We start from the raw sequence: 26,034 nt of genomic DNA, 5'->3' as shown, positions 1-26,034 counted from the left end.
GTCTCTTATTTGTGTTTTAAAGCAAACGCCGAATTAACCAGAAGAGATGTGTTTTGATCCTTCCATTTAATTGTTTTCACAGTTGAAAGAGACAAGGACTTTTCCCACCAAAGACGGCATTACAAAGAATTTCGGTTTGACTTGACACAAATCCCTCATGGAGAGGCAGTGACTGCAGCTGAATTTCGGATTTACAAGGATCGAAGTTATAGTCGATTTGAGAATGAAACTATTAAGATCAGCATTTATCAGATCATGAAGGAGTACCCAAACAGGTGCTTTTCCTTATTATATTTCAGATTTTGTCTTCATTTCCTAAGGAAAGAGATCTCAGGGGTTTGATTATAAGGTGAACATGCAAAGCAGACAAAGTGTTGAGAAATCTCACAGACAGATTGAGAAATGGGAAGAAGAGGTCCTAGAGCTTGAAAAAATGAACTTACTGAAATCCAAGACCACTTTGGCTAAACTGGTCCTTGAAATCATACAAGCCAAGAGCTTCATTAGATGTGCTGTTGAAGATCCTTCATTGGATCCTCTCATAGATTTTGAAAGCCAAATAACAGCTGTGAGGAATTTTAGTTCACAAAATGCCACCAATTGAAACTAACTTATACCTCTAGTATGCTGTTATTTTCCCCTTTCTTTGTCTGTCTCTGTTTCTCTCCCAGGGCTAGGAACACCATGGGAGGATGTATGTGTTGATTTTGATTGACAAAACTGTACAAGGGTGAAAAAGGGTCCAACCCTTTCTCTGCTTCCTACTGCTCAGATCCAAAATAAGGGCGGGGGGGGGGAGGTAGCACAAATACCATTCACTAATAAAAGCTCTTGAGAAAGTCTCAACAATGTTGAGGATTCCTGTCTCCTCTAGCTGCGTCCTTAAATCATAGCTCAAAGTAATCTGTAGTATGTTGAGCCATTACAAGGGCTGGTTGATAATGATCATAAAAAAGACTATATTGACAGGAACAGGACCCAGAAAAAGTTCCCAGAGTATTTATTCTATATACCAGTGGGAATAATATCAATGTCCTAATGAGTTTTGAGATGAACATTTTTTTAATCAAAGGGAGAGCAGCAGCACAAAATACATTCTCATTCTCAACCTCTTTAATTTATTATTCTTTATTAGTCATCAGTTTTAAATTAAAATTCTGTGTTCTCAACCCAAATTATCTTTTGTCTATTGTGATTCATTTGCCCATCCATTTCATTGGGTACCCTCCACAATTTCTTACAATTTGAGTGAAGGAGAATGCGTTCCATTTGGTCCCATTTTTCATACTATGCACAGTTGTCTGAGCCTCTATTGTATCCCCTTTACCATGGGTTTATGTCCTAATTGAAAAAGTCTCAAACTCATCGGTCTTTGTTGTAGGCCAGGTGCTCCAGCTCTTCATTACTTGTTTTTTGTATTCTGCTATCCATTAGCTGAAATCTTGTCAATGGTACAGGAGCATAACTCTGAATCCTGTTTCTGTACATGCAACAAGCCTCAGTCATGCTTGTGGAGATTGTAGTCATAATATTCAGAAAAGATAAGAACATAAGAGAAGCCATGTTGGATCAGGCCAATGGCCCATCCTGTCCAACACTCTGTGTCACACAGTGGCCAAGATGTGTGTGTGTATACACACACACACATACATACATATACACAAACATATATATACTGTGGCTAATAGCCACTGATGGACCTCTGCTCTATATTTTTATCCAATTCCCTCTTAAAGCTAGCTATGCTTGTAGCCACCACCACCTCCTGTGGCAGTGAATTCCACATGTTAATTACCCTTTGGGTGAAGAAGTACTTCCTTTATCCATTTTAACCTGACTGCTCAGCAATTTCATTGAATGCCCACAAGTTCTTGTATTGTGAGAAAGGGAGAAAAGTTCTTTCTCTACTTTCTCTATCCCATGCATAATTTTGTAAACCTCTATCATGTCACCCCTCAGTCGACGTTTCTCCAAGCTAAAGAGCCCCAAGTGTTTTAACCTTTCTTCATAGGGAAAGTGTTCCAAATCTTTAATCATTCTAGTCACCCTTTTCTGCACTTTTTCCAATGCTATAATAATCTTTTTGAGGTGTGGTGACCAGAATTGTACACAGTATTCCAAGTGAGACTGCACCATTGATTTATACAGGGCATTATGATACTGGCTGATTTGTTTTCAATTCCCTTCCTAATAATTCCCAGCATGGCGTTGGCCTTTTTTATTGCAATCGCACACTGTCTTGACATTTTCAGTGAGTTATCTACCACGACCCCAAGATCTCCCTCTTGGTCAGTGTCTGCCAGTTCACAACCCATCAACTTGTATTTGTAGCTGGGATTCTTGGCCCCAATGTGCATTACTTTGCACTTGGCCACATTGAACTTCATCTGCCACGTCAACAGATCCCTTTGGAGTGCCTCACAATCCTCTCTGGTTCTCACCACCCTGAACAATTTAGTGTCATCCGCACACTTGGCCACTTCACTGCTTACTCCCAACTCCAGATCATTAATGAACAAGTTAAAGAGCATGGGACCCAGTACTGAGCCCTGCGGCACCCCACTGCTTACCATCCTCCACTGTGAAGACTGCCCATTTATACTCACTCTCTGCTTCCTATTAATTAGCCAGTTTTTGATCTACAAGAGGACATGTCCTTTTACTCCATGACTCTCGAGCTTACTAAGGAGCCTTTGATGAGGAACTTTATCAAAAGCTTTCTGGAAGTCAAATAGATAGAAGATATTGTAGATTCCCATCATTCTGGTTGTGAACAAGTTTCTGTAAAGGAATGCAGAATGTTCCACAATTAGACTGGATGGATACCTTTTGACATCCTTGTCCCATAGATGGTCTTGTTCCCCTTTTTTCCATTGGTTTTGGAAGCTGATTTTGTGCAATTTGTCATAGATACCTTCTTTCTTATGATAAGTTTAGTTGCAGACTGATGGCTATATCACATACCCATCTCAATATGGTTACCACTTGGGGAACATAACACAACTTATTAGGTGGTTAATTATGTACATGGGTGTCATTGTGCAGAATCATTCATATTATAAAAGAAAGTAAGTGCAGTTCCTCAACCATGAAAATATGGCCAGCAGCCCTTTCAACTGCTTTAGGAAGGAGGGCCTCCTTTGCTTCCATGGAAGGCACAAGAGATGGTTGGGGCAATTCCCGCCCATACAGGTTCTTTCAGGGTTATTCACTTAGCCTGTCTACCTTGTTGTCAGTCTTTGCTTCTTCATCAGCCTGCCCACCCTCCCTGTAATAGTGTGAGCTTTTGCTGGTTGCCAGTTTTAAAGGCTAGGTAGGAATTTTTTGCCCTCATTTCACATTGGCTTAGAGAAGGGGGTGTTTTTGCCTACCTCACACTATATGCAGTGATCTGGGTAAATGGCTGACGGTTGGTGCCATTAATTAGGTTGTCACTTGACAAGAACCTGCAGGATTTTGTAGGATTGGTGAGCGCCAGCAGGCAGCCCCCCCTTGCTTGGGGAGTGGGACAACTGGCAGGACCTGACCATGGGCAGGAGCTCTCAGTGGAGAATCTGGATGACCTACAAGACCCCCCTGAACAGGTCTTCCAATCATGTTTTGCAGCTTGGGGGGCTGGATCTTCAGGGGGCAACTCGCATGCTAGGCTGCCTGGCAATGACAATGCTAATATTGTTCTGCGCCAAGGGGAGGGTGGCTTGCCCATTATAAGGCAAGGAAGGGGTTCATGGCGAAACCCCTTGCCTTGACTTTCAGACAGTTGGCCCATGCCACTTTATGGTTCATTCAGTTCCAGTCAAATAAAGCTGCCCATTAGTTACTCCAACACCCGTGTCTGTTTCTTTATTCCAACTGTGGGGGCAAAAGGAAGCATGTGATATATGGGAAGTATGAAAAGTTTAATACTAGAAAGAACATGAAAAGGGCAAAGCTAAATGAAACACATTGCAACAAAATGTGCTGGTAAAGACACATTTAGATGCTTGGTGAAGTGACAGCCTTTTTGGGTATCTAGCATTTCAGCAGGTTCAGTAAAGACTGTCATAGACTATCCTGGAAGTCATAGCTCTGACTCTTAACCATCAAGGGTCTTTGGCTAATGCACATATTGCAAATAAAAAAAAAATTGGCCTTACCTGTGAATTTTTCTTTAAGACTCTTAATTGGACAGATGGATGCACATCTTGTACATCCTTCCCATCTTTGAGGTTACTTCAATCATATCTAGTTTTTCATATTAATAAATTAATCCATGAGAGTTCAGCAGTTGGTGGTTCCTTGGCAAAATATGGCTCCGCAAGGGATGATAATTTGCATCCCATTAGTTGCCAGCCTAGAGACAAAAGCTGTAGTGAGAGTGGCATCAATGATAGAACTTTGCTGGTGGGCTGATTAGGGGATGTTGATTGAGGATCTGACCTGCTGCCACTTGCTCTTTTCTGAAGGTGATGCTCCGTGAAAGCCAGTGTACAGCAGGACTTTGCTCAACTTTATCCATTTACAAGCTGCAAAAATGTAAAAACTCATTTTTTTTGGGGGGGGGGTGCATATTGAAACCATCCCTACAGTATGTCATTTGGTCATCTGTTAGATTTCTAAAGCTTCCATAGTGCTAAAGAAGCTACCCCAAAAAATAATCTGAGGGTCTTTAGGTAGGCTTTTTCACCTCCATGTTAAGTGTCTCAGTCTTGGAATGTTCCCTCTTCTACTTTCATATAGAATCCCAGTTTTTTTCTTACTCATCGTGTTTGTATCCTGCCTTCTTCCTCTGCTTTCTAATCACTTCTGTAGTGGAGCTGGATATCTGATAACTGGCAGTGTAGAGTGTTTTCCCTCTGGTAAGTGCTTTAATGGATTTCCCTCTCATCTCAGGGTTGCCTCAGAGTTTTCTTGTCAACTGATCCAGTGTGAAAGTCAATTGAGGCTCTCAAATTTGGCCATTTTTCATATGCTCCAGCTACACATAGTACTAGGAGATCCTTGATCAATTTTCCAACTTTGGTGGGGGTGGACGTTAAATGCAGCTTTGGGTGCCAGTAAATTTGATGACAACAGCGGTGCTAGGACAAAATGTCCTTAACCCCTTTCATGTGGGCCTGTATGGGTCCATGTATTCTCCCCACTGTGGGAAAGCAGCTGTGGGATTTTGATTGGAAAAATCAGCCCATGAAGAAAGTGTTAGGCTGCTCTTTATCTAGTGCTTCTGCTGTGGTCAGATTTGCTCAGTGCTCCTGTCAGAAGATCCCGATATCACTTGATGACTGAGTTTATGAGGTTGTAAACCTGTACTGGGTTGTATGAGTGGAGAAACTGAATAAACTGAATGCCTCTTCATACAAAACAAACAAGCAAAAAATCCTCCCTGAATGTAGAACACTAAGCATCTCAGAGCAAAGCCACATTGTTCATATATTTATGCACATTTGAAATCTAACTTTCTCTGTGAATAGATATGTACAGGGCTTTATTTCGGGGGGAAACATGGGGGAACCTCTTCAGGGAAATATTCTGGAACCTATTCAAGGAAACAAAATTCTCAAAAGTATTTAAAAGTCCAGGAGGGGCACCTGTGTGTTTCTCCTTCATTTCACTCTTGAGAGTTCCAGCACCTCTTTTTTACAGGAAAAGAAGCCTGGCTACTTTTATATGAAGGAACATTCAGTTATCACCTCCATTCAGAAACAAATTTACCACTTCAGCAGGAACTAGGCCTCATCCTGTAATGTTTCACAATGACTTTTTTCCAGGGGACAAGTTCAGAACTGGACAGGGATGCCCATTGCAATAAATGGAATACAGCATTGTGGCAGTTATTTGCTCAAATAAGAGAAACTTGGGCCTTTTGTGGATGGCAGGAAAAGCTTTAATTGGATGCATTAGCCCTTTTCATATACTATAATCACTTCCTTTTCATGCATTATAATCACTCATATTGGGAGCCTATCAATCATGCATAGATCCTTTATGCATAGTTACCATGTTGTGTGAACAGGAAGAACATGCATATTTTCAAAGTGTATACAGATCCCGTGCACATGAACTGACCAACGGATTTTTCAGGGTTTGAGTTCATAGCATGGTGAATGGTAATGAGCAGCACACGCTACTGTAACATGTGGTTGGCGGGCTCCCGGTGTGTGTGATTTTAATGTCCGGAAGGGTTATATTCTTCTGTACCTCACTCTAGGTGTGCAGTTTCATGCAAGTCCTGAACCAAGTCCATGTGACCTCAGAAAGTACCTTAGCATATTCACACACAACCTGGCCAGTTTGAAAATAGCATATAGATTTGGATTCAGAACAGAGCAGTGGTTCCTAATGCCAGCATGTCTGTTTTCAGCCTCTACCTGGAGTCTTTTTCTCCTAGTGGTTGGAAGGTTGAACAACCCATCTCTTGTACTGCTGTCCAGTGAGGGTGCCAGAAGGAAAATTCACAGGTATCCTATTTTCCAATTTCATCATGTAAATGATTAGTTCACTTATCCGCTATGGATGAGCAAATGCAGGGATTACATGCACAATTTAAATTACCAGTTTTATAAAATATCCACTGCTCTGAAATATAAATGTGACAAGCCAACTTTCATTTAACTGCAACAAGGGATATACTATATGGCTCAACACTATTTATTTTTACAGACCCAAGAGCTACATTTACTTTCTTAATCTATGTGCTGTGTAGGGCCGTTGTGTTTGAGTGGGATAGCTTGTTGGGCACATTAAGCTATGAATGGGCTTTTAGATTAGATTTGCCACATCCATGCGCCTCACCATAAGTAATCTTTAATACAAATATTGCATTAGTAAGAAGTGGCTTAAGTGATAATCTTGGGTTTGGTGTTTCCAGAAATACTGATGATCTATACGCCTAAAACATCTAAGCTACTGACCACATTTTGAAAAGGGGGCTCTGCTCCCTTTTTAACTACCTAGAGAGAAACTAACCTTAGTTTCCATGTGGTTTCGGTAGGGCCTTAGAGCAAACCAAAGAGAGATATTGGTTTTTCCTAATAATCATAAAATACCATAGGTATGATCCAAGACCCATGCATGTGGGGTTTTCTTTGTCTTTTAGCTTATGAAAAGGCAGCCTTGTGCATGCGCATGAGAATTTTCTAATACATGTATGGAACATTTCCCCCCTCATAGAATTGAATGGTTAAATGGCTCATTTATTTATTGTATGTGTAGCCCACTTCTCAGTGAGATTGGCTCCCAAAGCAATTTAGAGTGAAAACATAGGATAGTATACATTTGGGTTAGATCCAGCCAGGTTTTTCAGTCAATCTCACATAATTCTACTCCTCCTGACTACAGTCCCTATCTTAGATTCCTTTTATTCACGAATGCTTCATGATCCCCAGCAAAGCCTCCTTGGTCATTAAAGAGGATCGTCTCCTTCCTTTTTTACCAGGAGAAAAGCTAGTTGGGTCCACCTGTTACACTGAAGAAACTTACAAAACATTGTGTGATGGAACAGAAGAGTCTGGGTTTTTTTTTTTCTTTTGAAAGATGAAAGCATTTGCTTTTATGGGAGAAATGACAACCTTCAGTATTTAATGAATTGGAAATGGGGGACAAAGGGTGCTGTTTCTGCCCTGCTGGAGCCACTGTTCTTTACCATCATTCTGGGGTACCTTGGAGAATCCCCTCATCATGTTGCCTGTCAGTCTTGGGGTGGGGCTTTCTAAGTTGTCAAGCTATGGACTAGCATCTCTTTGTTCTTTTCCTTCACATTGTCTGCTACAATGCTGCCAACAGTAGCAGCCCAGATAAGTTTCTGCTTTCCCTTATGAGAAAGTTAAATGTGATAATGATCCACTGAAGCCAGTGCAGAAGTCCTTTTCAAAATTAAATTGAAGGACTCTATTTTTATGGATCATCTCAGATTTACTGTGCAATCCTTAGGAGAGTTGCAGCCTTCTAAGGCCATTGACTTCAGTGGATTTCAAAGGGCATAATTCTCTTTAGGATCACACTGTTAGTTTCCAAAGGAAATATCCATGATTATGCCCATTACTTATGTCTACCACAATTAAATCCAAACAAATCTTCTGGCTCCTCACTGGCAGGAACAAAGCAGAATTAAAAAAAATATATTAACTTCCTAACAATGTTCTTTACTTTTTGAACTAGGGATGCAGACTTGTTCCTATTAGATACAAGAAAGGCTCAAGCATTTGATGTTGGCTGGCTTGTATTTGACATCACCGTGACCAGCAATCACTGGGTGATTAATCCGCAGAATAATTTAGGATTGCAGCTCTGTGCAGAAATAGCAGATGGTAAGCTACAGTTTTATATCACACTTTAACATCAACCTTTGGCTACTGTTTTAAACTCTCCAGACCAATTTACATGTTATATCCATCCTGCAATGGTCCCTGTAGATCATAACCACTACTAGAAGGCCAGATTCCCCGCCCTCCGCCCCAGGGCAGCCTGTTACTGAATCCCTGATTTAGATTGTTCCAGAAGAAAGAGTAGAATGAATTTCATAATGCAGAACAAATGTTTCACAATCTGCCGTGCAGTGAATCACTTCAGTCAAATGATCCACAGAACATCACCACCACCCTCTTCAGATCTTGACCAAGTACAGAGAAGGGGAAGTGTAGAAAGAGATATGGTAGTCATAGGGTTGCCAATCCCCAGGTGGGGGCAGGGGATCGCCCAGTTTGGAGGTCCTCCCCCCGCTTCAAGGTCATCAGAGAGGGAGGGGGAGGGAAATGTCTGCTGGGCACTCCATTATTCCCTATGCAGACCAATTCCCATAGGATGTGATGGAGAATTGATCCACAGATATCTGGGGCTCTGAGGGTGCTGTTTTTTTGAGGTAGAAACACCAAATTTACAGCATAGCATCTGATGCCTCTCCTCAAAACACTATCCAAGTTCCAAAAGGATTGGATCAGGAGGTCCAATCTATGAGCCCCAGAAGAAGATGCCCCATCCTTGATTATTTCCAGTGGAGGGAATTTAATTTAAAAGGTGTGCAGTCCCTTTAAATGTGACGGCCAGAGCTCCCTTTGGAGTTCAATTATGTTTGTCACAACCTTGATCCTGGCGCCACCTCCAGTGTCTCCTGGCTCCACCCCCAAAGTCCTCAGATATTTCTTGAATTAGACTTGGCAATCCTGGGTAGTCATGCCCAAACCTCCCATCTCTTGCATAGAATAGAGACACGAGCTCAGAGTCAGAAGGAAAGGAGAGGTGGGATTAGCCTGGTCAAACTCCTAGGTTTATAGAATCCTGGAAGATTTATCCTGATAAATTTTTGTGAGTGGGAGGATTTTCAAACTGTTGCCCAGTTCTTCAATTCTTTGTGACTACCTAGATTGGATATTTTAAACTTTAAGCAAAATTTTCAGTGTCTGAGGAGACAGTTCTTGCACATATAAATGCAGAACTGGATTCTACTGAGATGTGTTTCTTGTTGAAACCCTCCACCATCTGTCGTGATACATTTGCTGCTACTTAATTAAAAATTGTCGTTAAATGTGTCAAAATGTATCCATTTATATTGGCATGTAGAATGTATTCTTTATTGTACACTTGGGATATTCTTCATATTAATGTAATAATTAACCCTTCTCCTATTTTTAGTAATGTTAGAATGATTGCAAATCTTATTGACTAGAATAAGTAGTGTTTAAAAATGACATCCTCCTGGTGCTCTTCAATGTGAAATGACAAGGTATGGGGAAGGGCAGGGAATGTTAACAGAACAGAACTGCTATGAACAGATGTTTCATTCCAGTATGCATTTCTGTGTACATAATTTCTACTTTAAAAAAAAACTGGGATACTTATTCATCATCTCCCTGACTAGTTTCCTCCTTATGATGCATTTAAAGATACTTATTATTTGTCTTTCTGTTTTTAGCAATAGGCTTCTCTTAGATTTGATGGCATCACTTCTAATCTGTGGTACACATTCTATCTAAACTAATGCATTATTGTAGCTTTATATTGTTTCCAAACATCCTGTAAGGTTTTGGCACCTTTGCTTCCCTCTCCCTTCAGCTTTCTTTTGACTAATCCTTGCATATTTGAGGCATTCCCTTGTCTGAGATCAAATAGTGTTAATGTTTGACTCTTGTGGCACACTTTCATTCTCATAACATCAGATCTTAAAACCATGATTTAGAAGATGGGCAAAGGTGGAGATAGGAAGGAAAGGCTAGACTAGGCTAGGCTGTGCTGTACATACAGAGAGGACATACATTGCTTGTATCCTCTGGAAGGCAGGAGGCAGCTTGAGGCAGAGTAGACTGGGTGAAGGGGCAAAGACTTCTCTCTGAGTACAAGTCACAACCAAACTAGATGAGGTACAAGTGTTCTATGATGAGGTTGTACCTCAGATCTCTCTACATAAGAAACCACTTCTGTGGTTTTTAAAATATGTCAGGATCTGGCCCATGGTAGCAGACAGTGGGAGGAAGAAAGGCAGGCAATCTTCTTGGTCAGGGCCAAGTAGGGTGATTCACATGTGGAGAGGGCTTGTGGTTCATTGGTAGAGCATATGGTTGGCATGCAGACAGTCCCAGGTTAAATACCCTGTATCTTCAGTTAAAAAGGATCAGGTAGCAGGTGCTGTAAAAGATCTCAGCTTGAAACCCTGGAGAGCTACTGTCAGTCTGAGCAGACAATGCTGACTTTGATGGGCCAGTAATCTGATTCAGTATATGGCAGCTTCATGTGTTCATATATTCATTTGAATGTCTTCCCAGTTACATGACAAGAAAACAGTGTGGGGAAAGGGTCTCTGTTTTAAAAAAAATGGAATATGGTTTCTGTAATATATTGGGTTCTGAGACGCTCAGCAGTCAACATACTTTATTAGTGAGTACATCACAAAGAAAACATGGTGGGTTCAGGTCCCCTATTATATACATTTCCCCAGAACAACCCACTTCCCAGTCCAGTCCAATCGAGACCCTTTAAAGTTCCCACCATAGATCTTCATAGGTGGTGAGGGAAGTCCATCCCTAGTCAGGAGACCTGCGGTTTCCCACGGCTCACCTGAGATCGCTAGGTATGCTGTGTTGGAAATTCAGTCCCTGAAATGCAAGACAAAACACGTTCACTTCCCTTTAGTCTCTCTCATGCCTTACCTTGACTTCAGCATATTTGTCTCAGCATGAGTATGAAAATGGAAGTCAGATGGACTGCTTAAATCAACCAAGTGTACTGTGGAAGGTAGGAAGCAAACATGGATTAGTGCTCATCATCTGCTCATTCCAGTTTTGTTGAAGAAGAAGAATTGGGTTTTATACCCTATTTTCCCCTCTGTCTTAAGGAGTCTCAAAGCAGCTTACAATTGCCTTCTTCTTCTCCCCAAAACAGGCATCTTGTGAGGTAGGTGAGGCTGAGAGAGCTCTGAGAGAACTGTGAATGGCTCCAGGTCACCCAGGAGGTTTCATGTGGAGAACTGGGGAATCAAACCTGATTCTTCAGATTAGAGCCCACCATTCTTAATCACTATATCATGCTGGCCTTATCACCACCATCGCCACAGTAAGCCAGAAAGTACTGTTCCACCAATGAAGTATCCTAGAAAAGGAGAAAAAATTAGCATGAGAAAAACTGCTGTGTCATCATGTTTCCCTTGGCTTGCTCTGCAAATCAAAATTTTAATTGTCTGTAATACAGATAGCCTTTTCCTATGTATGTGGACACTATCTGGGGTGATCTGTTGGCCATGGACTGCAATCCTTGGGAATACATCCAGGCCCATAGCTACAGTGGGGCCCCTGGGGTAGGGTTGCCAAGTCCAATTCAAGAAATATCTGGGGACTTCAGCGTTGGAGGCAGGAAACTTTGGGAGTGGGGCCAGGAGACATTGGGGGTGGAGCCATGAGCAAGGTTGGAACAAGTACAATTGAACCCCAAAGGGAGTTCTGGCCATCACATTGAAAGGGACTGCACACCTTTTCAATGCCTTTCCTCCATTAGAAATAATGAAGGATAGGGGCACCTTCTTTGGGGGCTCATAGAATTGGCCCTCCTGGTCTAATCCTTTTGAAACTTGGAGGGTGTTTTGAGAAAAAGGCATCAGATACTATGCTGCAAATTTGGTGCCTCTATCTCAAAGAACTTCCCTCCCAGAGCCCCAGATACCCATGGATCAATTCCCCTTTATTCCCTGTGGGAATCGTTCTCCATAGGGAATAAAAGAGTGCCCAGTAGACATTTCCCTCCCCCCCACTTTCTAAAGCAGGGGGAGGGCCTCCAAACCAGGGAATCCCCTGCCCCCATCTGGGGATTGGCAACCCTTCCTCTCTCTCTCTCCCTCTCTCTCACACACACACTTACTGGGACTGGTTACTTGTTCTGAAAATGAAAGCAAAACAAACTGAAGCTGCTGCTGACCCTTTCCCATGAAGTGCTTCCTGTTCCCTGCTTCCTGCTCAACTTTAAAGGCACACAAACAACAGAAACACACACACACACATTTTAAAACAGGACCTGTTTGCAGGTTTCTAAACCTGTCCGAGCTCGAGAGGTACATGGTGGCTGTGGGGGTGGGGCTTTCCCCTGCCAGCCGGCTGGCTGGAGGCAGGGCGAAACCTGTAAAACCGGGGGGTCCCCCGCTGGGACCTGGGGATTGGGAAGCCTACCCCGGGTCCTGGCCCTATTACATATGGTTTTACTAAGTAAGGAGGCTAATGACGGGCCCTTAAATACTTTTAACTTTCTGTAATAAATACATGTATTTTTGGTTATGATGTTACTTTAGATCCTGCTTTTAATTTTTGGCCCTTACTATATATTAACCTTTCAGGTTCTTAATTACATGTTTTGGGTTAATTTTTTCCCCTCTTTGTTTTTCTTATCCCACTACATATCAGCCAGGCCCACAAGGCCTTGCTAGAAACAATGCTTTTAATTATTGTGGCGCACTGAGAGAGGCCTGCCACAGCACCCATCCACCTGCACTTGCTATGAAGTTCAGTGGGCAGCTCATCTCCTGGGCCTGTTGCAGCCCATGGCACTCAGCTGGAGCACCTAAGTAGGCTTGCCAATCCCCAGGTCCTAGTGGGGGTTCTTCCACTTTCCCAGGCTCCTTCCCGCCCCCAGTCAGCCGGCCGGCAGGGCAAAGCCCTGCCTCCAGAGGACCATGTGACTTTCCACCTTCGGAGGCTTCAGTCTCTGATTGAAAGGCTTCCTCTTGGGATGGTCTGTGTTACTTTGAAGAAGTTGGCAGCAACTCGTGAGTAGAGAGGCCAATCCCTCACTTCAGAGTCGCCAGAACTGGGATGGTGGGGGGGGGGAGGGAAACGTCTGCTGAGCACTTCATTATTCCCTATGTGGAGATCGATTCTCATAGAGTATAATGGGGAATTGATCTGGAGGTTTCGGTGGCTCTGGGGGAGCTGTTTTTTGAGGTAGAGGAACCAAATTTTCAGTATAGTATCTAGTGCTTCTCCCCAAAGTACCCCCAAGTTTCAAAACGATTGGACCAGGGAGTCCAATTCTAGGAGCCCCAGAAGAAGGTGCTCCTATCCTTCATTATTTCCTAAGGAAGGAAGACATTTAAAAAGGCGTGCTGACCCTTTAAATGTGATGGCCCAAACTCCCTTAGAGTTCAATTATGCTTGTCACACCCTTGTTCCTGGCTCTGCCCCCAATGTCTCCTGGCTCCATCCCCAAAGTCTTCTGGCTCCACCCCCAAAGTCCTCAGATATTTCTTGAATTGGACTTGGCAACCCTACACCTAAGCCTTCTCAGTGGCATCAGGCAGAGCCCTCATGGGGCCTGGGGCAGTGTTCTGCAGGTGATGGTGGCACATGGCAAGGAGGGAGGGAAATACAAAGCCAAGGAGGGAGGGAGTGGCCAAACTGCATGAAGGGCTGGCTGGTGGGGGCAGAGCTGCTGGCTGGGCAGAGCTCAGCAGGCCGCACAGCCAATGGGGCATTTGGTGCCCTGCTGGAGGAGAGGTGGCTGCCAAGTCCTTGGCTGAAGAAGCGTGCCTCTGAGTGTGTGCAGAAGGCCCTGCCACCTGAGGCCTGACCAGCCTGGGGTGCCTGGACTAGTCTCACATTCTGACGTCAGCTGGATCCCACCCTTCACCAGAGCAGCACCCCCAAAGCCCATTCTTTGGTGGCCTGCTCACAGGCTTGGCATTCAGTAGGTGGCCGAAAGGCAAAGCAGACCTTATTTTTAATTTTGTGATGTCAGACCACATCAGTAACATCAGGGCCCATCAGTAACATCAGGCTCCACCAGTTTCCCCGGGGCCCCACCAATGAGAATTTTCTGGCTATGGGCTTGGCTGCATCTCAACCGGATGGAGCTTTTTAAAATTACAGCTGGGAATTCTTTCTCAGTGAATCCAATTGCATTGGAAATTAAATCTAATAACTACTATCCTAAATCTTGTTTATAAACACCATTTGTAAGGAGTAAAATTGAGTAAGAAAACAAAGCAAAAACAACTGTACATGTCCCTATCCCATACCCTGATAGCTGGATACCTTTAATGAACTGCTTGCAAAACTGGGAGACTCCTTCACCCTCTTGCAATGCGTCTGCATGTGAGAACTGGTCTTAAATCTTGCTACATTTAAACAAATTCCTCATGGGTTTCCTTTGGGATTTGGGCTCTTAACTGTAAATCCTTTGTTATACTAGCAGTGGGGGGAAATAGCTGGTAAAAATAACAGTATATTGAAAACAACTATGGGAATAGGTCTGGCAGCTACAGTTCATACCCCTCTCCCCCCCCCCCCCCGATAATGCTTAAAAAGTACAAAAGGCCACATGACATTGGAATCCATTTTTCCCCTTGAAAATAATATTGGGTATCACACGCATTATTTTTGTCTGAAATGTAGCTGAATTTTTTTTCCTGCTAAGACCACATTTTATATTGAATCACAGGTCTAAAGAGCAACATAACACATATGGAAGCTGTCAACATATAATTTACAGTTTCCCCAGGGCTACGGTAAATTAAGAAAGTATCATGTGGCTTTTTTTTTTTCACTCTCTTTTTCTAATGTCTGCATACATCTTTGCAATACTCTACTGAGTTCCCTTGCGGTTTGCATTCTATGCTTTTGATGACTGAAAGTATTTGCGGGCATCTAGGAGGAATGATCACTTTCGTACTGATGCAAGAGATGAGAGGCAAATTAATAGCATGCAATATGAAATGGGGTGGCTGTGGTTCTTATTTGTGATGTTCTCCTTTACTTGCAAGTCATGGATAAGGTACTCCCTCAACTTCCTGTTCTCAGGTTCACACAGCAAAGACAGGGGTGCTCAAAAATACATCCATTTATTAGCAATGAAATACTGAGATGGAAGCAACTGGCTTCAGGGCCATGTGTTTGGTTTGACTACTGGACTGCGAGAAGCCATGTAATAAGGATGCCCCAGTGTAATGTATAATGGAGATGTCCCAGTTAGAAGTAAATTGTTTCATCACTAAACTAGTGAAAGGAACATGCTCATAAACTAGTTCTTTAGGAATACCATCATGTGTAAACTATGCTTTTGTCTTTGCCACAGCCTTGCCTGTTGTCTTTTCCGGCAGTGACATAACAGTAGGATGTTTTGAATAATAATCAGCAACTATAAGATAGCATTGGCCACTGAGCTCAAAAACAGCAGTTGCCAGTTCAAAAATCAAGGGAATTCTGGGATCTTATGAGAGATCACTGGTTCTCTGCAATTGTGAGGATGATGTTTCTGGCAAAGTGCACAATATTCAACCCATTGCTCTGCGTGAGCATTTATAGTAGGGCAATGCATGTGCTTTTGAACTGCATGCCTTGATGGGGGGATTAAAGCAGTGTCAGCATGTGAGAACTAATTATGCTCGTAATGCCAGTCCCCGTCATGTCCTTATCCTCAAGCTAAGATTGCCAGCCTCCAGGTGGTGGCTGAAGATCTCCTGGAACTACAGCTGATCTCCAGGTGACAGAGATTCACCAGATCAGGTGGATTCCATGGCATTATACCCAGCTGAAGTCTCACCCCTCCCTAAACTCTGCTTTTCTCAGGCTCTGCTGTCCAAATCCAGGCCCATAGCTATGGTGGGGCCCCATGGGGTTTATGCCCCACCAATCAAACCCTTGTGTACCTTCCTGGCCTCACTGATCAGTCCCCTGCCACTTGCTGCCACTCCAGCCAGCCAGCACCTGCTGCTGCCGCCAAGCATGTGTCTTGTAGGAAAGGGGCAGATAAGAAAGGGGGAGGGGGAGCAGAGCTGTTGTGACTGCCCAGACCCAGGAAGGACAGAGCCACTTCCTCCAGTTTTCAGGGGAAATGAATTACCCCTGGCCCAAACAAAAAAACCCTACTGTGGGCCCCACCAAACTTGAAATCCTGGCTATGGCCCTGCCCAAATCTCCAGAGAGTTCCCAACCTGGAGCTGTCAGCTCTACTCCCAACCCTCCTGCTGGTTGCCAGACTGAGCCTGGTAACCCGAGATCTACTCCACAGTATGTAGATGCATAACAGCATCTAGCATTCATGTAGATGAAAAACAGCATCTCATATGGCCTGTAAGTTCTTTTAAGGTTTTAGGCATATCTCCATTTGATTTGTGCCTATGTTCTAGCACACAAAATCTGTTTAAAAATATGTTCTTTATGGCACATGTTTTGGCTTGTAAGGTTAGTGTATGCTTAACACCTCCCCCCCCCCCGTGTATTTCCTGCTCAATGACGCATAGGAAGAAATGCAAGGAGATATTGCAGTGCTTATTGATAATAATGATACACAGAGGTGTGTCAAGATGCATAGGTGGAGGAGTGGAATTGTGCATGCCTGTCCCATCCCCCATCCATGCATATTCAACTCAACATCAGCATAGAACCTACTAATAAACTATACATCCACACAAACTAGAATTCTAATAACAGTATAGCCCCATTCATATGTTACAGTGAACACATGTACTTCATGCATGTATGCATGTACATCAGTTTGTAAGAAAGAGTCAATGTGTATTCACATGAAACTGGGGAAACTAAGTAAATCTGGGGTTTAAATTACATGTTCAGCTGTACATGTGTTGGATGCAGGGCTTTTTTTGTAGAAAAAGGCCAGTAGGGACTCTTTTGCATATTAGGCTACATCCCTGATTCAAAGCCAGATGGAACTGCGTTCCTGCTAAAAAAAAAGGCTCTGGTTGGATGTAATATGAGAACCAGGCAGAACACATATAGATAGATGCAGTTAATCTGATTTCTGTTCTTTGGTACATTGCCTGTACATGCTTGTGTGTACAGAGCTCAGGGTGGTAGATTAATCAATTCAAGATTTAGTTGTTTGATTGTTTAATGGGTAAGTCTGAGACAAGTTTAATGGACAGGCCTGAGACCTTATGAGAACTGTCCCTCCATTAGGAGCAGGTTTACTAAAGAATAGCCTAAATGTAAAAAGATCTCTTTTGTGTATTGCACACCTTCTCTTGTTCAGTTTGTTTTATTTTTATTTCCAGGTTTTCTGTTTGGAGAAGGCATATCTTCCCTTGTCCTGTGTTCTAGGCATTAATCTCTTTTTTGCAGTGGTTTCTTTGGTATCAATGTGTGTATTTCCCCCATTTGGAGTCTGTAACAGTAGCCCACCAAGTCTGCCTTGTATATTTCCCATTTATTATAAATAGCAATTTCTCTCTCCATCCCTGCTAAATACATGATGTATTTAAAATAGATTGTAAACATTTTGGGACATGGGCCAGATGCTGGTCTCTCTTGATGTGTATGTATAGCAAAAGGACACAGTTCCAGAATTCCAATAAACTATAAGTAAGATCACATGCCACAAGTTTCAGCGTGTAGCCACAACCCCATACAATCATTGTCTTGCAGAAGACAGTAGTATTTCAGAAATGGAAAGGGCTACATTTATTTGAAAAATCACTGCTCTTTTTACTCTTTTAATGAACATTTTTATGAAGCAGTCTATTTCCTTTCCGTGCTATCATCTGTTTGAGGCTGTTGCAGCCAAGCCAAATTGGAACAAAAAGCAGGACTCCTACGAACTATTAATAGTTGAATCGTATTAAACCTGAATGGTGGGTCAAGTATTTCAAGAGCACCTTTTCTGTAATGATTACAACATTTTTTCTCTTTTTAAACAATATATCATGCTGCACTGAAAGAATATGTAAAACATTCTCCTGAAATAGTCATAAATCTTTCGGGACGCTTGCCTTAAAGTTTTTTCTCGGCTATCATTTCAGCGTGTACTGATAAACCACAAAGCAGCTCTGTCAAATTAATTCTGGTAATTCTGACTGTAGCCCTGATAGGGGAAATATTTTAAAAATATGTCCAAGTCCTTGGCTACTCATTTGCCTTCCAATTTGGTGCAAAATGAATCCATTCTGACAGTGAGCTCACACTCACTGTTGACAGAGATATGAATCTTGAGCTTGCACAATTCCCCCTTTTCCACATTTAGAAAGTGCCATGTGATCAGATGCCATTGAACAGATATCTTCATCTTTATGTTGTTGACAGATTATAATGGAGAGATATACACCGAAAATCCTTACACACTGTTTACAGTTGTAAGAAAGGAAATTCCAATGAGAAATGTACTGAAAAGATTTGTGTTATTTATTTGCTACTTGTTTTGAGGCTGTGAAATATACTCTTTCTTAGAGATAGAAGTGTAAAGTAAACATGAATTGTCATCTGGTTCATCACTGAAGGGGTGAAATGTATCCATTCAAAAGCATAGTGTTGGAAGATCTGAAAGTTCTTTGGCATGAGATTTCTAATGGCCATTTCGCACATCCAAGTCAGCTGATGTTGCACTTATTGGATGTAAATGTAAAATGTAATGTAAAATTTTATTTATATCCCGCCCTCCCCGCCGAAGCAGGCTCAGGGCGGCTAACAGCATTTCAGGTAAACAATAGTAATAAAAACATTAAATTCACATTAAAATTCACATTAAAATCAGTCAATAATCAATAATTAATTAAAACATTCCTAAGTCAACATTGGCGGTAAACGTTACTAATCTGGCGGTAAACATTAATTCAGTTATTGGTGAACGCCTGTTTGAAGAGGGCGGTCTTGCAGACTAATAACCCATTCTGTTCAGCAGAAGGAAAAGTTCAGTAGAAATGGAAGTGGTCTGGGACTGTTTTTGCACTAACCTTGTTCTGACATTGCTCTGCACCAGGCTTCTGTTTCTCTCCAGAGCAAGCTAGCAATTTTGCACCAGTTGCTCTGCATCGCCATTTTGTGCTGGGGCAATTTGCTGTGCAGCAGTGTAAATCTGAAAAAAAACCCAGGCTTATGTTGCCACGTGGCAAATCATGAATTGTTCTGGTGCAAAATGGTGGTGTGGAGCAGCTGGTGCAAAATTGCTAGCTTGCTCTTGAAAGAAACAGAAGCCTGGCGTGAAGAAACATCGGAGCAAAGTTAGTGCAAAAACGGTCCCAGACCACTTCCATTTCAACTGAACTTTTCCTTCTGCTGAACAGAATGAGTTATTATTCATCCAGTAAGTGCAACATCAGCTGACTTGGATGTGTGAAATGGCCGTTAGAAATCCCATGCCAAAGAACTTTCAAATCTCCCAACACTGTGCTTTTGAATGGATACATTTCACCCCTTCAGTGATGAACCAGATGATAATTCATGTTTACTTTACACTTCTATCTCTAAGAAAGAGCAAGGTTAGTGCAAAAACGGTCGTCTTCTACTGTTACATCCTTGTACTGGAAGTTCAGGAGGTAATGGGCTGAAGACACCAATCAAGTTCCTCATGTGTGCAAGATCAGCTGAAATCAGACACATGAATGTTGGGGACTCCTGATTTTTCTAAGGGTACCCAATTTTCAGAAATGACTAGGGGAGAAAGGGTTACAATGGGAAAGAAGAACTGGCCAATTGCCACTGGAAAATTTCCATTCATGGTTCTTTGACTTTTAGTTCTTGGACTTCAGGAACTCAGTTTCTGTAGCTGTCCTGTAGAAGCAAGCTCCTGAAAGTAGGGATGGTACCACTTTTGGCCCATGCTCTTGGGAAGCTGAAGAACAAGACCACACCAGTACAGAATTCAGTAACACCAAAAAAAGAGTGCAGTGGTAAAATATATTGTATTTATAGTTAGAGATATTAGGTCGATATATTTACAATCAGGGCTCTTTTTCTACCAGGAGCTCCTCTGCATATTAGGTCACACCCCCTGATGTAGCCAATCCTCCTGAAGCTTACCGTAGACCCTGTACTAAGAGCCCTCTAAGCTCTTGGGGGATTGGCTACATCAGGGTGTGTGACCTAATATGCAGAGGAGCTCCTGCTCGAAAAAAGAGCCCTGTTTCTTTGGATGAAAAAACAAGGGGTCTTATGGTATCTTAAAGGAAATAGATGAGTCATGGCATAAAACGTTTGGTAACTAGAGTCCACTTTAATCTCTTTGTGTCTTTACATATAATAACCCTGAAGACCAAGCTGCTGGACTGTGGTAAGAAAACAGTTATCCTGCCCAAGCCCTGTTAATTTATGTGAGAACTTGTGTTAATGCATTAATGGAAACTGAACTTTGAAGCAACCACAGAACTACAAAGGTTTGACTAGCATGTCAGTTAAGCTATTTTATAATCCCTGAAGAAAGCTTTACAAGTCAATGTGGGGAATTTTCATTGCAGATTCCGGAACCGTATTTTCTCTATGCATAAATAGAAAAATTAAATCTTGTGCTGTAACAAGGTTAAATTAAAAGAAATTGGTCTCAGAGTGTAATGAAATCAATATGTCAACTTGACTATTTCTTGGTTAGCCAAATTCTTTGAAAAGCTATAGCTACCTTAAATTATAACCACTGTGGCTGAAAATGAAAGGTAATTTCCTTCAATGTAAATACGTGTAGTAGTAGTTTTTTAAAGGCTACTGTTTCTGTAGAATCAAATGAATAATTACTATGTGCTTGCTCATCAAGACAAAAGGCAACTAACCAAATACTTTGTGAATAAATTAGTAAAGCTATTTATTAAATAAACTAGCTAAACTGCACAATAAATCTTTTAAATGTAATTTTATTTACTCGGGGAAATGAAATGTTATGCATAATTGCAAATCACCATCCCAGCAATGAGGAAGCTTCAAGAGTTTATTCAGTATTGTTCTAAAAGTCAAATTGGCCTGCATTGTGTTCATACTCTTGTATAACTTTCTACTTGGAGACTGACACAAGATCTAGATCACAATGGCCATAACAGTTTAGTACCTAGAGAATAGGAATGTAATGTAATGTAATTTTTGGATTTATACCCCGCCCTATCCCACAAGCGGAATGCACATTTTGGATGCAAATAATCAACATCTGACCAAAATATGTTATGCTTATAATTAGAACACTTTCTAATCTGAATTAAATTATCTCCAATGTTGTATCCTATCAGAGTAGATCAAATCTGAGATGATTCTATGTAGACTTCCATGTAGACTATGTCAACTTCCATTTCCCACAATCGCCGTTTCTACACTGTCCTTTTACCCCAGGTTCACCACAGTTTCATCCATATTCTTCTGCATTCAAATTGAGTTCAATCTCCTTTTAATCCCGGGTTATTTTTCTCTCTTCTGCGTTGCTTTCCTCCCTTCAGCAGTCAGCCCGGCTCAGCCCACCTTTGCTCTGAGATATTTGGATGTTGTTTTGCTGCAGCTTTTATCCCAATTTGCTTTCAAACTGGATCAGATTTCAATGCAGAAACCTTAACTCAGTCTCTTTATGTGTCCACCAATTTCTGGCCCCTTTCCTCCCTTTCGGGGGGCGGGGGGAGGGTTACAAGCAATGTAGTTTTAAGCTGCGATTTGAGCATGATGGCCATTGTTCCTGTCCTGTGAGCCATTAACACTGTTCTTATCTGCCCTTGGAATAGAGGGAGAGAGTTGCTTTGAGTTCCATTGTTCAGCTTTGGCATTCATCCCTTCCCCTGCACTTTGAGGCATTTCAGCAGTTCAGACATTTGCAAGGATTGATGTAAATAAGTTTGAGAAGAATACGCTGGGGCTTGTCTTATTTGTAGTTTAACAGATTGAGGAGGCTGTTTGCATGCGCTACACAAAGCTGCTAACTATAAGGTAGGATGAATGCATTTGCTTGATTTGATAAGCAGATAGCAGGATGCTTTCTTGAATGCAAATCAAAGCCACTCCACATCCAGAGCCACTAAATAGGGATGAGGCAAGTAGCAAAGGAAAGACAGGGAGCAGCAAGGATGGACCTGTCCACTGACAAGACTGGTAGTCCTGGTGACATGTTTGCCTGTGCACCACTCCACTGCTGCTTGAGCATATTAGGGGAATTCTGAGTGGGCAGGAGCAGCAATAAGAAGTTTGTGTTACTTTGAAATGCAGAATAAATAATCTGCAGCAGGTAACAGAAAAGGGGAGGAAAACAGGACGTGCAGGAATCAACAGAAACCCCAACATGAATTTGAATAAAATTACTTCTGAATTGAACTCTGCAACAATCATGAATAAATTGTGAGTGCAGAAAGGGCCTTAGTCTTTAAATTTCTGTATTCCTGGTGCAGAGGGAGAGGGATAGTGAGATGAGAAAATGAGTCAGAGGTACATTTCTGACAAGCACCATGTCCAACTAGAACAGGGGGAGGGAACGTTGGCTCTCCAGATGTTTTTTGCCTACAGCTCCCATCAGCCCCAGCCAACATGGCCAATGGCTGGGGCTGATGGGGGTTGTAGGCAAAAAACATCTGGAGAACCAACGTTCCCTACCCCTGAACTAGAACATTTAGCTTACGTTCACACTGTGATGAATGGTTTCAAGTTCTGCCCTGCAAGAGCCAATCACCAGGGCTGGCATGTAGGAGTAGGCAAGGTAGGCGGCTGCATCGGGCTCCACCTTGCCATGGGGGCAGGCATGGGTGCCCTCTCCCCGTCCCTGCTCATGCCATCCCTGGGTGCAGGAGTTATAGCAGCTCTGCTTGGCTGTGCTCTTCCTTTGCTGCTGCCGCCTCCCCCTCTTGGCTTTCTCTTTCTCTCTGACAATTCTCTTTCTGTTGTGTCTGGGTTTTCTGTGCATTTGGCATGCGTTCAGAGGCTGAGTGAGCTGTAGGGCTGAGCTTTGGACTTGCAATAACAATGGGAGAAGGAGCCTAGTTCCTGCACTCCCTGGACCAATCAGGATTTCCCCTGCTGGTTCAAATGGACCTATGGCATGCCAGTGAGGGAATTTAATGTGTATATAGTTGGCCCCATTGGCCCATTCAATCAGTTCTAGTTCTAACTGATATGCTGTAATCAAAATAAATCAAGCTGATCACTATGCAATTTGCCTCCTTGTGTCCCAAACCCAGTATTTAACACTGTGCCTCCTTTACAGAGCAGGGACTATCAAAAGTTTGCCCTCTGCCGAGAGCACATGCACCACCACTGCACTTTCCCAAATACAAGGAAGTTGAATATGAGGGCCCCCACTGATTGGCTACCCACTGGGTGATTGGAAGGCCCAGAATGACTGGCTCAAGACTCCAGGCCCCACCTTCCGGCCATTCCAATTGGTTGCTTTTTAATATAGGCAAAGTGTCGTGGAGGCTGGAAAACTGCCCTACCTGCCCATCACTCCTCCTTTGGTTTCTCTATCTATTCCTCCCCCCCTTTACCCACAACATCTTAATTCTTCCAGCCCAACAAATAAATCTGAGTTCTCCCAGTACAGAGCTGAGAAGAGGGGAGGTCAGGCGGGAGGGGGGAGAAAGAAAGGTGGAACAAAACCTCACTCTAATACTGTAATTTTACTGGCATACCCTTACTGTTGCCAGAGTAGGAGCCTTGATCTTGAGAAGGCTTCGGCTGCTGTGCTTTCCTCTTGAGAAGAACTGTCAGGCATATGCTTCTTCACCTAGATTAGCCTCTGTTTAGCTCTGCTGCCTTCTTTGCCCCTTGCTCTTTCCTCCTGATTTTTTTCATGCAGAACACAAAGAAAAATGCCACTTGAAAACCAACCTCCAATTGATCGCAGAATCTGAATGCAGGTGCCTGAGAAAAATGTTTGTTTTTCTTGGAAACTATTTGATTCTAAGGCAGGATTAAATACTGGGCTACATTCAGATGGGAGATTTGGGCTGACAGAGCCGCCAACCCCCCCCCCCCCCTCAGATTATGCTTTCCTCCCTTCAATCTGTGGGCTTCAGCAGAAAAAATGCCCAGAGTGTGACATCTAATGCTAACTGCTGGTAGGATCCATAAACAAGCAGAGCAACACTTGGAGGCTCTGCATGCATAGAAAGAGACTGAATGTTTCACCTATTTTGCATATATTTAAAAACATCACTTTGTGAAATCTGCAGATGAAATATCCTTAGGCTTTGTCCGTTTTCTGCAGTAGAGAATCTTAAATACGAGAGAATGCCTCTCCCAGATCTACATTTTAAAGGATTTTAATCTGAACAATAGGAATATAAATTAAAATTATTAATGCTGCATAAATCAGATGCAATAATTTGCTGAATTACAGAAGTGTGTCCAGCTCTCAGGAATATCCAGTAGGATTTTAGGGTCTTTTCCCCCCTTTGATCATCAGAAGCCTGCATCCCACAATGCCTTATCACAAACAGCTTTTAAAAGTCTACTCAGGTTCAAAAGTGGTTTCCTATGTGGCATGAGGGGCTGCTGTTCATGAAACAGAAGCCCCAATCTCCCTTAGGAACATGGAATGAGTTCTTTGGATCCCAGCCATAATAAATAAGCTAAGCCTTCAGTTATGAAACCACTAATTTATTTTGGAGTAGCTCTGAGATCAGTGGGACAATTCTGAATTAAGTGCTTTGATGATCGCAGCAAAAAGAACATTACAAAACTTGATTAATCAATGCTTCAGTTTTTCATCTTCATGCAATCCTAAATTGTCTTCAGTAGTAAATTCAACAGAAGTCATTGGCGGGGCTTGCCTCCAAGGGGGAAAAAAGCTGTTCCTAAACGCTTACCTTGGCTGTTCAAAAGAGCAAGTAAACACAAGATAGAGAGCCCCATAAACTGCTTCTGTGTTTAAAGGGTGTTTCAACTCAGACTAATTTTTTAGAGTATCTCTGTAAACATTGGCTTATGGGATCTTAATAATCATCTCATTGCTGAAGTCTAAAGGAAACCAAGGGAAACTTAATAATATAAAACATTATTTTAAAGGGAGTTCACATTGGTTTGCAGGCTCCCCCACTCCACTTTCTCTCACAATGCACACCTTTGTAAATTCAGAGAACCGTGGAGTCCTAAGCAGAGTTAAACGGTCCATTGAAGTCTATGGGCTGTAACTCTGTTTAGGATTGCACTGTTACATTTGTCCCCTATATGAGGAAGTAAGGAATTAACCTTTTATAGATAAAATTAAATGACAGAAAATCACTGGAACCATTGACAATCCAGAAGGATAGTCCTTCCTTCACAAGAAGGCAAGCTTGAGGTTTGGTCCTTGTCTCTCTGTGTGTGTGAGTGCGTATGTGTATATGTATGTGTGTTTCCTCCAAGTCTGACACTCAGAAGTGAATAATATTCCTGTATTGTTTAACCATCATGAAATTGAATACATGAAATATGCTTTTAGATACACAGTGCTAAAACGCCATATCAGAGTGAAATTAGAAGCTGCTACAAATCCACATTTTCTGAGAATACTGGGTGGGGTACTTTTCAGAATATGTGACCATTTATTCTGCTCTTGAACCGCTTAACTTTCTCTGTTCTTCTCTTTTCACCTTTGCTGTGCTCTCTGTCACTGGAAACATCTTAAACCAATTTGAAGTACTACACCTGAATAAACATGTTGTAAAAGTGTTTATGTATTGAAGTGGGTCAGTTCAAGGTACGGTATTTGGCTGCGACTTCTAATTTCGTTTTTTTTTTCTCACTGCAAAAAGGCTGCCAGAAGGAGGAAGTCTGAGCTGAATTAATACATTTGTTACAGTGGAAGTAGAATGGAAACTGCTTTAACCACAAATCAAACTGCCTCTTTCATTTATGCCAATGATAGAAGTTTTTCTAAGAAATATAGACCCTGGCAGAGAGCCACTGTAAGTTTGCCTTTAAAAGGGAA

The 26,034-nt window shown here is 42.2% G+C and overlaps 1 protein-coding gene across 1 annotated transcript in view; it reads left to right on the top strand.

Moving 5' to 3' along the window:
- BMP5 (bone morphogenetic protein 5) overlaps nucleotides 1–26,034 on the top strand; it is a 95,392-nt gene that overhangs the window by 41,573 nt on the left and 27,785 nt on the right. The window contains exons 2-3 of the mRNA XM_060235184.1: nucleotides 83–275; nucleotides 8,137–8,285. Coding sequence (XP_060091167.1) covers nucleotides 83–275; nucleotides 8,137–8,285 — 342 coding nt within the window. The remainder of the gene's footprint in view (nucleotides 1–82; nucleotides 276–8,136; nucleotides 8,286–26,034) is intronic.

This window comes from Heteronotia binoei, chromosome 1 (genome assembly GCF_032191835.1).
Source record: "Heteronotia binoei isolate CCM8104 ecotype False Entrance Well chromosome 1, APGP_CSIRO_Hbin_v1, whole genome shotgun sequence".
NCBI lineage: Eukaryota > Metazoa > Chordata > Lepidosauria > Squamata > Gekkonidae > Heteronotia > Heteronotia binoei.
Note: the sequence above shows the minus strand (reverse complement) of the source record. Positions and strands in the feature narration are given on the sequence as shown.